Source organism: Herpailurus yagouaroundi, unplaced genomic scaffold, assembly GCF_014898765.1.
Source record: "Herpailurus yagouaroundi ecotype Mexico unplaced genomic scaffold, PumYag 162, whole genome shotgun sequence".
Classification (NCBI taxonomy): domain Eukaryota; kingdom Metazoa; phylum Chordata; class Mammalia; order Carnivora; family Felidae; genus Herpailurus; species Herpailurus yagouaroundi.
In genome coordinates, this window is record NW_024412403.1 from 2,944,236 (window position 1) to 2,956,206 (window position 11,971).

The 11,971-nt window shown below is 60.8% G+C and overlaps 1 protein-coding gene across 1 annotated transcript; it reads left to right on the forward strand.

The window, feature by feature from the left end:
• The first annotated feature begins 266 nt into the window (after positions 1–266).
• On the forward strand, positions 267–9,003 carry SIK1 (salt inducible kinase 1). Its single transcript, XM_040483808.1, has 13 exons — positions 267–467; positions 895–1,011; positions 3,413–3,476; positions 3,654–3,815; positions 3,979–4,103; positions 4,205–4,328; positions 4,831–5,054; positions 5,348–5,497; positions 5,965–6,087; positions 6,206–6,422; positions 7,022–7,300; positions 7,859–8,093; positions 8,501–9,003. Exons 1-13 carry the CDS (start codon positions 312–314, stop codon positions 8,859–8,861), a joined length of 2,337 nt encoding a protein of 778 aa, XP_040339742.1. The 5' UTR covers positions 267–311; the 3' UTR covers positions 8,862–9,003.
• Positions 9,004–11,971: the final 2,968 nt, after the last annotated feature.

Here is an 11,971-nt window from a genome sequence, read left to right on the forward strand (position 1 = left end):
TGAGGGTGGGAGCGGGCCCACGCGCCCCGCGGGGCTGGGATGGAGTCGACCGCGGATCGCAGGGTGGAGGGGGTCCACACGCCCGAAGGGCTGGGGGTCTTGGGAGCCGGAGTGTCGGGAGCGGGCGTGGGAGCGGGCGTGGGAGCGGGCAAGCGCCCGGCGAGGTGAGGTGTTTAGAAAGGAGCAGAGTGAGGGGGCGTAGGGGAGCGCGAGCCGCCGCCCCCCCCCCCCCCCCCCCCCGCCCCGGGTCGGGTCAGGCAGGTCCGGTGTTGAGTGCGCTCCCGGGTGGCCCGCAGGTGCGCCCCGGAGCCATGGTGATCATGTCGGAGTTGAGTGCGGCCCCCGCGGGCTCGGGCCGGAGCCAGCAGAAACCCCTCCGGGTGGGCTTCTACGACGTCGAGAGGACCCTGGGCAAGGGCAATTTCGCCGTAGTGAAGCTGGCCCGGCATCGAGTCACCAAAACCCAGGTGTGTGCCGGACCTGGCCTGTGAGGACCCTCCCTGGGGGCGGCTGGGTGGTTTCCCTGTCCTCAGGGTTCATCGCGCAACGTCTCAGGGCTGACAGTTCTCAGTTCCACGAGGAGAAAATGCTTTATGTTATGATTCTGAATAATTTCGACAAATATTAGGGGACAGCAGAGAGAGTAATGACCGGATGACCCAGGAGTGTGGGGCTCTGGGATCCAGGCCGAGGCCCTGTAAAGTGAGCTAGAAGACATTTAAGATACTTCCTTAACTTTAAGTCCCATGAATGGTGACTTGTTTTTTTTTCCCCCCCAACTTTTTGTGACCTTTGGGGACATAAAGTGTTACAGAAATTAAGCTGCAAAAAACAAAACGTGTCAATGAAAGGCGTTTGTTTGGGGACAAAAATATCCTTTCTTTTAAACTGTAGGTTGCAATAAAAATAATCGATAAAACTCGATTAGACTCCAGTAATTTGGAGAAAATATATCGTGAGGTTCAGATCATGAAGCTTCTGAATCATCCTCACATCATAAAGCTTTATCAGGTAAGGACTCGAGTTTGCCTTTTGCTGTTACTTCTGGCAAGTGTATTTATTACCTTTTATTTTCAACAATAAGTCTGCGATTCTGAATTTTGCCCCTCTCTTTGGGTGTGTGTGGGAGGCAGGGGGTTGGCTGTGTAAGGTAAATAGATTGATTTTTGTAAGCTCTTCCGATGCGTTTTCAATTATTTTCTTGCTTTTGGATCATAATTGAGATTTGCCTCATTAAAATTTTATTTCGTATTGTCATTCGCTCCAGTTTTAAATGCGTAGAGGTCGGTTGTTAGATTCACTTTCCTAAGAAAACAAACAAGCAGACGTAGGTATTGTCTCATGTCAAGCATTTAGCATAGGACAGATTTTAGTGGAAGGAGACGCTTCCCCCTTTGCAGATGATTATTCAACTTTAAAACCGGCTGCGTTTACCAGTTTCCGTGAACTCTTTGCAAAGGCATTTGTCTTCCCGTTTCAACTCTTCCGTCAAAAACGGAGAGATGAAAATACTTTTGCCATGGTGAGAACAGAGAACTTGTCATTGAATCCGCGTTAAGAGCATGCCTCGCCCTATCCGTCTGTCGGTTTGTTTTGTGACGTTGTCGTCGTTACCGTGTTTCAACTAATAAATCATATCTTTGGAATATTACACGCGCTGATTTCAGGAGCGCAGTAAAGCAACTCTTACCCGACCACTTCTGCAGATGAGATGCCGGCTGCTGCGTTTTTTGCAAATGCTCGGTATTTCATCCAGCTGTGCCGGGTGTAAGTTCCTTCTGGGGATTCTCGTGAAGCCTCCCGAATCTGAGAGGAACACGGACGGTGCGGGTGTGTGTGTGCCCACGGCGAGGCTCGGCGGGCAGCGTGGCAGGAGAGGGCGTTAGAAGAGAAAACTGTCCCACGGAAGTAGTGTCACCGGGCTTGTGTTCCCCTGAATGACAGTTCACTTAGAGTCACTGAGTGCAGTCATCAGCCCGCCACCATACGCTCGGGTTTGTGTTTTGTTTCTGTGTCATTTTTAGTTGTGCTGCTTTGATAAGAAGTTTCCTCCGTGGCCGCTGATGTCAGTGCCTGAGAAATGTGCCTGGCCTGTTTCCGCAGGAGTGGCCCGAGCCCTGTTTTTGACTTTGCTGGAGGGATGAGCCAGAGTGTACCTTCCTGGTCTTCCTGTCCCTCTGCTGGCCCATTGTGTGGAGCAGCCCAGTTAGACAGCACATCGCCCCCAGCATCAGAGTGAGAGGTCCTTTGGCCGAGTGAAACCTCTCGGTGCCGTCTGGGTCGCTTTAACTGTTCGGACGTGATAGGGACAGCACTGCATGTCATTCGTCGGGGTTTTACGCTGGCGTCTAACTCTCATCCAGCTGGCCCAGGCCCCAGAACCTTGCTGAGACACTACACTCTTGCCTGGAGGTTTCCCAACACCCCAAACACGTTTACTCTTAATTCTTTCTCCGGCTCTCTTTTGAACTGAGGAGAGGGACGAACCTCAGCCTTCCTGCTCAGGCCTCTACCGCACATGTGGAGGGCCAGGACACTTCAGGACATTGGAGATTCTTGGTCACACACACTGTGTTTGCTGTCTTGTTAGATTTACGGCTTAAACCAGTTGCCTTTGAAGTGTCTTTTTTATGGAAAAACCGTATTTCGGAACCCTAAAGAAACTGTTCCTGTGAGCACGTATTGTCTCTGTGTCTCCCTTTGAAATCTTTTTGAAATCGCCTGGGAAGGAGTTGGATTTCCTTCTTTTAGGACCAAAGATGTGAAATTTACCTTGTTTTCTTAGCTAGCTGTATTTTCAACTCTTTTTTAAAATTGTTTGCACAGTGAAGTAAAATTCTCGACCCGTAAGTGAGCCTGCAGGGTGTGTTTGACCTCGGCCGTTGCTACTGACACATGCTGAGGGGTTTGCCGTGTAAAGAGCGGTGTGTCGTGGCTTAACCTGGCAGAACCCGCTTCTCGGCGCCCAATTCATCATGTCAGTAACGCAAGGGGGAAGGGCTGTTCGTTATCTGTTACTCAGCTTGCACTGGCCCGAATCATCTGTTGCCTGCTAGGCTTCTAGAAGAAAGCCCTAGCGGTGCATGCTGCGGGTGTCAGACCTCTGAGGCCTCACAGAGCCGGCGGGTGGGTGAGGCAGTTGCGTTAACACGGTGATACAGGAAGGTTCTAGTGCGTTCGGATAGACAGGTTAGTGAGGAATTCACCTCTGATGTTTTAAATTCTTTTCCTGAATAGGAACCCCCGTATCTGTTTCTTTAACACAGAAGTGTTTATTTTCTTTCCTTTTTAAAGATAATGGATACGCTCATCCTTGGGGAAGTTAAAAATTTACTGGGGTTCGAGTAGATTATTTATACCGTTGGCATGTTCTCTTCCCGTGTGGTTGAACGTTGGGTCTTTGTGTTTTTAGGTTATGGAGACAAAGGATATGCTTTACATTGTCACTGAATTTGCGAAAAATGGAGAAATGTTCGGTAAGTCACGCCTGTGTCTAACATCTGTTGAAAGCGGAGGGTTTAGCTGGTCAGGCATCCGCCCTCCGGCGTGTGGGTCTGCCCGTCTTTAAGTCGTACGGCTTTCCTCACTCGCGCTCCAGACGACGGCCAGACTTCTGGACGTTAGGGCTGGAGCTTCGGCCTGTCACTCCTCAGATTATCTGACCTCCAACGGGCACCTCAGCGAGAATGAGGCACGGAAGAAATTCTGGCAGATTCTGTCCGCCGTGGAGTACTGCCACAGCCACCACATCGTCCACCGGGACCTGAAGACCGAGAACCTGCTGCTGGACGGCAGCATGGACATCAAGCTGGCAGGCAAGGGGCCCTCCGGGGCTGGGGGGCGGGGGGTGGTCCCCGAGCCCAGGAAGCGCGGTCTCCTAAGGGCCCACGAGGCCCCCCGCTGTTGGCGCGCGCGCCTTTGTGTCCGTGGCCCTGCCGTTTCCGCCGTGACCTCACCGTCCGTTTTCCTGTCCCTCAGATTTTGGATTTGGGAATTTCTACAAGTCGGGAGAGCCCCTGTCCACGTGGTGTGGGAGCCCCCCGTACGCGGCCCCAGAAGTCTTTGAGGGGAAGGAGTACGAAGGCCCCCAGCTGGACATCTGGGTAGGAGCCAGGAGCCCGCGTGGGCGGCGCGCGTCAGACGCCAGGGCCCCGGCCGCGGGCGTGCGGGCGCTGACCCCAGGCCGTCCGTGTGGTCTTTGCAGAGCCTCGGCGTCGTGCTGTACGTGCTGGTGTGCGGGTCGCTCCCCTTCGACGGACCCAACCTGCCGGCGCTGCGGCAGCGGGTGCTGGAGGGCCGCTTCCGTATCCCGTTCTTTATGTCTCAAGGTGGGCCACCCGGGACGAGGGGTTTGCACAGGGGGCGGGGGTTTAGTTCCCGAAACGCCTGCCCGACGGTGTCTGGGTGTGCCGTCAGGTCCGTGAGTCAGCGCCGCGTTACCGCGGGCTGTTTCCCTGCCGCCTGCGACACAAGCCCAGCCCACTGGGTGTTTCCTCAGTGCCCTACTTGTGGGGCGGGGCGGGGGGGTGCCTCAGCTCTGCGGTCCCCCCGAGAGGGCCTAGTCTCTGGGATGCCGGCCGGCCTGGTCCTCGGTCCGGGGCAGGTCGGCAGGACCCCGTCCCCTCGATTGCTGGCTCTCCCGGTGGCAGGTTCTGAGCGGCAGCCCGGGGCCACCGCCCCCGGTCTCGGCGTCCTTTAGGACGGTCACTCGTGTGTCGCGCTCAGGAGGGGAGCCTGGTCCCCAGCGGGGCTGCTGCGGGACCCAGCTGGGCGGTGGTGGGAGCACGCGGGGGGGCCGCCCGGGCTCAGCGGGCCTCCCTCACCCCCCAGACTGTGAGACGCTGATCCGCCGCATGCTGGTGGTGGACCCCAGCAAGCGCATCACCATCGCCCAGATCCGGCAGCACAGGTGGATGCAGGCCGAGCCCCCGGTGCCGCGGCAGGCCTGCACGGCCTTCTCTGCGCTCAGCTACAACGCCAGCCTGGGCCGCTACGATGAGCAGGTGTTGGGGATCATGCACACCCTGGGCATCGACCGGCAGAGGACCGTGGAGGTGAGGGCCACCGCCCGGCCTCGCGCGGGCTTGGACGGGAGAGGCGCTCACTCTGAGGAAAAGCAGGCGCTCGCCAGTCGAGTTAAAACGGGAACATGGGCTAATTTAAGGGCCAGCTGTCCACTCCTCTAAAGGATATTCTCGGCCACCCAGGAATAACCCTGGGAACAGGCCTGTCAGGGAGCCTCAGCCGCTCGGGAAGCGTCGGAGGCGCCGCCCGCCGCGGAGCCCTGTCGCCTCGCTCTTCCCCGTGCTGGCCCCGCTCTGACCCCGCTTCCCTCTGCCTCCTGCAGTCACTGCAGAACAGCAGCTACAACCACTTTGCTGCCATTTATTACCTCCTCCTCGAGCGGCTGAAGGAGCATCGGCACACACAGCCGTCGGCGCGGCCCGGCCTGGCCCGGCAGCAGAGGCCGCGCAGCTCGGATCTCGGCGGCTTTGAGGTGGGGGGGAGTCTCCTTCCCGAGCCCTGCCCAGACTGTGCACCCCTGCGCCCACCAGTTACGGTCCCTCACCCAGACGGGCCCGGGACTGAGACGCCCGCTGAGCCCGCCGGCCCCCGGGTGCTGTCTCCTACCCATGCGGCATGGGGGCTGGGGGGGGGTTTCCTGTGGGAGCCACGAACCAGAGGCTACGTGGAGGAGAGGGGGTGCCGGCCGCTCCGCTGCGGGTCAGGCACTACCCTGCAGCCACTTGTTCCTTAACTGTCCCCGGTCTGGCCTCCTGACACCTTCCCCTGGTCACCCTGGGCGGCAGGGCCTCGGAGAGGAAGGTGCCTATGTCCTGAGCCCAGGCAGCCGGGGCACCTGTCAGCCCCGTGGCAGAGCCAGTGGGGCCTTCCTAGTGACGCTGTTTGCGGTTGTCCCCAAAGCTACCTCCCTGCTGACGTCTGTCCTCTGTCTGCCCGCAGGTGCCTCAGGAAGGCCTGTCTGGTGACTCTTTCCAGCCCTCCCTGCTGTGCCCGCAGCCCCAGGCCTTTGGGCAGTCTGTCTTGCAGGCGGACACGGACTGTGACCCCCTCAGCTCACTCCAGGTGTGTGATCTACACTGGGCAGCCGTCGCGTGGGAGGGGCTCTCCCAGCCGTGGTGACGACCCCCACCCGCGTCCCGTGGAGCCCCAGGAGTTACAGGTCTGTGTCTGTCCCCCCCAGCCCTTGCTCTTCCCCCTGGACGCCAACTGCAACGGAGTGTTCCGGAATCGCCCCATCTCCCCGAGCGGCCTGCTAGACGCGAGCATCAGTGAGGAGGTCAGGCAGGGCCAGGGCCTGGAGGAGGAGCGGGAGCCGCAGGAGCCCCTGTCCGGCGGCACAGGCCGGAGGCACACGCTGGCCGAGGTCTCCACCTGCTTCTCCCCGAGTGCCCCTCCGTGTAAGTGCCCGGTGGGGCAGGAACGCGGCCCGGGGCACCGGCCAGGGGGCGGGCGTGCGGTGGAGACTCTGACCGGCCGATGGAGAGTGCACCTTATTGGCTGGTGGGCGTCCGATTGCCCTTGTCTGGATTTGCCTTCTGCCCTAACCCCGAGGCCAGGCAGATCCTACTTCGAGACTGCGCGCGGTCTTTCGGTGGCAGGACAGCTTGGGGTTCAGCTGCCCCCGGGGGCTGGAAGGGCCGGTCCGCAGCCCAGGCCCCCGTGTGTCCTTGTCTGAGCCCCGCCGGTCAGCTACGGCGGCAGCCGCACCCTCAAGGTGGCCGGCCACCGTCATGGCTCCCAGACGCCTCTGACAGCCTCTGGCCGTCATAGACTCCCGCCCCATGTTGAGGGTAGGCTCAGGGAGGCCAGCACTGCCGTCTGCCCCTGTCAGCTGGCCCCACGGGCTGTCCCGAGACCCAGGGGCTGTGCACCAGGCGCGGAGAAAGCGTCCGTGCCTGTTCTTTCCTCTGACTTGCGGTGAAAACTCGGGTGCTGGTGGGCTGCTTCTGGCCTCGGGGAGCATCAGGCCCCTCAGGAGTGCGTGCTTCTTCTGCAGGTATCGTGGTCTCCTCCTCCGCCGCGAGCCCTTCGGAGGGCACCAGTTCCGACAGCTGCTTGACCTTCTCGGCCGGCGACGGCCCAGCGGGGCTCAGTGGCCGCCTGGCCGCCCAGGGGCTGGTGGGCACCTGTTCCCCTCTCAGACTGGCCTCACCGCTCCTGGGGGCCCAGTCTGCCACCCCAGTGCTGCAGGCTCAGGGGGCCCCAGGAGGGGTCACTCTGCTCCCCATCAGCTTCCAGGAAGGCCGGAGGGCGTCAGACACCTCGCTCACTCAAGGTGACTAACCTTTCCTGCTCCTCTTCCACCCGTCCCAGAAGGTGCTGTGTGTGCCCCTGGGAGGGTGTCACCCTGTCCCGGTGCAGATGGCGTGCCCCGAGTCTCTGGCCGGGGAGCTCTAGATGTCCCCGTCTTCTGGGACGAACTCACAGGGTCTCCTAGTGGCCGGTCCTAAAAGCCCAGGAGACACTTGGATGCCAGGCCACAGCGCCTCACCTGGAGGAGGGGACAGGTCAGGGAGGGACCCTCCACAGAGGCGGCCCCCACCTGCCTGCCTGGGCTCCCTCCCTCAGCCCACCGCCCCGCTCGTGCCTCCGTCCACAGAGGACCCCTGCCCAGACTCGTTCGGGGTTGGAGCCGCTGCCCCAAATCAAACTCTGAAGAAAAGAGGACTTAGCCCCGGGAGGGGTCATCCGATCGGATGACCAGAGAGTGCCCTTAACCCCCACGGGAAAGCAATCCGTTCATGCCTTCACGTTTGCATGGGGTCCCTCCCTGCTCACGCCGGCCCGGGGTCTGCGGGCCACCCACGGACCGGCTTGATTTTGCACCCCCCAGGGCTGAAAGCCTTCCGGCAGCAGCTGAGGAAGAGCACGAGGGCCAAAGGGCTCCTGGGCCTGAACAAGATCAAGGGGCTGGCTCGCCAGGTGTGCCCGCCCTCCTCCTCCAGCCGGGCCACGAGGGGCGGCCTGAGCGCCTTCCAGCTGCCCACGCCGAGCCCGGGCCCGCACGGCGGCGGGGCCGGCAGCCGGGAGGGCCGGAGCCTGCTGGAAGAGGTCCTACACCAGCAGAGGTACGCCCCCCCCGCCTCGCTCCCGTGACCGCCCCCTGGGGAGGGCTCGAGGACGTCTGGGTTTCTGGAGTAACCTCATCTCGGGAGCTCCTCGCCCTCTCCATGGAATCAGACGCGTGCACCTGCCGGCCCCTAGTGTGGGGGGATCCGCCGGTGGGGCCTCGTTCCGGCGGATGGGGGTGGGGGGGGGGGGCGGCCGGCCTTCCCCCCTTGGGGGCCCCCCCGGGGGGGGGGGGCGGGGGGGGGCAGCGAATAAGAACGTCGCGTCTGGTTGGCATCTCTGAGCTGCCTTAGAAGCGAGACGGAGAATGGAAATGTCAGGAATTGCTCAGGGATTAGTCACGCACAGCCTCGCGTGTGGGGAGCAGCCCCAGCCGGCGGCTGACCCGCCCCCTCCCTCCCTCCAGGTTGCTCCAGCTCCAGCACCACCCGGTGGGCCCGCCCGGCTGCCAGCAGGCCCCCCAGCCGCCCCCGGCCCCGCTGGTCCTCGCCCCGTGCGACGGCACGCTCCTTGTGTCGGGACTCCAGAAAGAGCTGGGGCTGGCGCCCGGCCCGCTGCTGCCGCCCCACTTCCTGCAGGCGGGGGGCTCCCCGGTGGCGGCGGCGGCCCGGCTGCTGGACACCCACCTGCACATCGGCAGCGCCACAGCCCTGCCGCCCGCCGCCACGCTGCCCCCGAGCTTTGTGGCCGCGGGGCTGCCGCAGGCGGACTGTGAGATAGAGGACCTGACCTCGGGCCGGCTGGGCACCTTCGTGCTGGTGCAGTGAGGACCCCCCCCCCCCGCCTGCGGCTCGGGCCGGCCGGCCCTTCGAAGCAATAATTTCAGAGTATGTGAAGACGTTTCCGGACTCGAAGCCAATAAGTTTCTAGAAGCGAAACAAGCAATACGTTTGGTGTTTTGGCTTTTTACTTTCTTCTCGGTTTTACTTTTTCCCTTGCACTGAGCAAATGCAACTCTGAGCAGGGCCTGGAAACTTTCTGAAGAAAAATAATAATGGAGGGGCGTGCCGGGGTGGGCGGACGGGAAGGGGAAGGAGGGCGGCGGGGCGAGAGGCGACAGGGCTTGGCTGGACTGGCCAGCGCCACTGCGGTCGGGGCGGCGGGAGGGGGCCACGGGGGCCACGCGGGGCTTGCCTCGGGAGAGACCGTGGCGTGGGCCGCGTGTCCATCCGCGTGCGTGCGTGTGTGTTCGGTAGCCTTTTTTGTTTGCTTTGGTGAACGATTCTCCACTCCCCGAAACATTTACGCTTCAGAACGAGGACTGTGAACTTTCTACTTTATGTATCAGTTTTTTTTAAAAAGGCTCTGTTGGCCGGCCCAGGAGAAAATAATCTACAAATTCCTGGAATTCTCTACCCTGAAATCAGAACCCCAAGGACGGTGTTTTCTTATTTTAGATGAGAACTTTTATCTATCAACTGCTCGAGGTCGGTTTCCAGGATCCTTCAGAGGAGCCGTAGGAAGAGACTAGAAGCCGTGGGTGACTGAGGTTGGGGCTCCGGCCCGGATCACGTGGCTTCAGCCCCCCACGTGCCTCGGAGGGCCCCGGAGAGGTTTCTTCCACTGCCCATCTTATTTCCGCTGCTAATTTAAGTTTTTATGCATTTCATTATCAGGGTCCAAAATGAACAACTGACCAGGGCGGGGGGGGGGTGTGCAATACGGCCAGGTGTGGCCGTCGGGCAGGGGCAGGCGGAAAGCGGGGTCGCGGGTGCGCGGCCCCGCCCGCCTGTCGCCACCGGGCCGTGGCCCGTGGTAGCCCTGCCTCATCCGGGCCGCACACGTCAGGCTTTCGTTCGCGAATACCGCAGTGAGAGGTCAGATCAGTGTTGTTCAAGGTTTGTTCCTTTTTTAAAGCAGATACTGTCCATGTATATAAACACACAGATAGACACTACTTATTTTTTATATTTTTTACTACACTTCTGTGTTCCTGGTGTCACTTTTGCTCTCTGGTAACGTTAGCAAGCACCGGCACCAGGTCGGCGCGGAGGGGGGAGACGAGGCGCGTCCTCACCTGGCGGGTGAACTCGGGTCAGAAGCCACCCGACCCCCTCTGCACCAGTCAGTCCCCGTCCCTCGACCCGACCCAGGTGCCTTCAGCTCACTTTGGCTCTTACAACCTACAGTATTAACAGGGGAGAGGAGGGCGCTGGGAGAAGCCGAGGACACCCCCCCCCCCCGCCCCGGGCCCCTAGAGGGCGGGGGGCCGGCCGCGTGCGGGGGGGGGGGGGGGGGGCCGCGGCCCACGTGTCCGTGCCTGCCAGGCTTCCTGCTACCGGCCACCGGCCCTGCCACGGCCGCTGCTGCTACCTCCCCGTGGCTGTCGCCGGAGAGTCGGGGAAGGCACTGTCCTCGCGCCTGGCCACAGAGAAATCACCAAAGCCTCCTGCTGACTTGTGACAAGGGCCCCGGGGGCATCCGGCCTCTGGATCCACAGAGGCGGCGTGGCCGACTCCCCCCGAGACCGGGGTCCCCTCGTTAGACTCCTTGCTGTCGTGACGCCACAGATCAAAGGCCTCGGAGCCGTGACAAGCACTTTACTTTCACGGAGGTTTTCTTTCCGGCTGTGAGTCGTGTCTCTGCGTCTTGTGTTTAGGTGTGTGCGACGTGCGTCCTGTACTTTCTCCACAGCGCCGGTGCGCAGACTGGCGGCCGTAGCCTGTGCGAAGGCGCCACGGCGCCCGATTAAGGTGTACAAAGTTTGGTTTGTTTGGTTTTTTTTTTTTTTACCGCAACGGAATTAATTATTTTATTTCTTATGTTAACATGAGAAATGTATGCCAAATGATTAGCGGGTGTATGTTTTTTTAATTTAATATTTAAATAAAATATTTGGGGGAAGAACGTTGCCTTTTCCCCGTGCTCGTCTCTGTGGGAGTGCCGTCCTTCCCAGCCGCTTCCTCCCGCCGCCCTCCGGTTTCAGATCTCAGAGAGGGGGCGGTGGCACCAGCTCCCCCACCAGCCTGGCCACCAGGAGCTGCCCTCCCCCGGAAGTAGCGACCCACCGGGCGCTGGGCGCTCAGGGCAGGGCGTGGGAAGGGGCGGCCTGGGGCTGAGCGCGCCCCGGCCCTGCTGGTCCCCCTTCCCCGGGTGGCATCTCCAGCCCGGCCTGTTTCCAGTGGGTTCCTCCCCTCCCAGGGTGCCATGCGCTCCTTCCTCCTCCCTCCCTCCCCGGTAACGCTCCGCGAATCCACTTGCGAACCGAGCATTTGGAAGACCCTCACGGCCAGACTCTCCCAGTCTCTTCAAACCGGCTTTACGAACTTCTAGCAATAAGAGAGACGTGGCTGCTCACAGGGCACAGGGGTCCCTTCATTTTGATTCCCTGGCAAATACCTTTGGGTTAAAGAAAGTTTGTCAGTCTCTTTACACGCATTAGGATGGTCGTCACCAAAAACAAAAACATGTGAGGTTGCCATCAGCACCCGCGTGGGCTGCTCGAGGGAGAGGGTGGCACGGTCTGGCAGAGCCCCACCGAGTGAGAGCCACCGTGTCCTTCCGCTGGTGGGCGTGGGCCCCGACCCCTGGCAGAGACCCCACTGGCGCCTCTGTTCATTACGGCGACTCAGCGACCGAGGGACGGAAGCAGCCACACACCCGTTGACAAGGCGATGGACGTGACGTCCGGTGGCACGTGAAGAGTAGCCATAAAAAGGACAGGAACCGACGCCTGCTGTGACACGATGAGTCTGAGGACATTACACCAGGGACACTTACGTGGGGACCTCAAGCAGCAGAACCGTAGACACAGAAGGGGGATGGGTGGGAGCCAGGGGCTGGGGGAGGGGGAGGGAGAATCCGTGCTCTCTGGGGACAGACTTCAGTGTGGGGAAGATAGAACGTTCTGGAGATGGATGGAAGTGACGGTTGTATG

Excerpts from the sequence above, each read along its gene's own strand:
- SIK1 (XM_040483808.1), top strand. The coding sequence starts at position 312 with ATGGTGATCATGTCGGAGTTGAGTGCGGCCCCCGCGGGCTCGGGCCGG. Across the intron at positions 3,477-3,653 it reads GAAAAATGGAGAAATGTTCG|ATTATCTGACCTCCAACGGG; the intron begins GTAAGTCACGCC and ends GTCACTCCTCAG. Across the intron at positions 6,423-7,021 it reads CTCCCCGAGTGCCCCTCCGT|GTATCGTGGTCTCCTCCTCC; the intron begins GTAAGTGCCCGG and ends CTTCTTCTGCAG.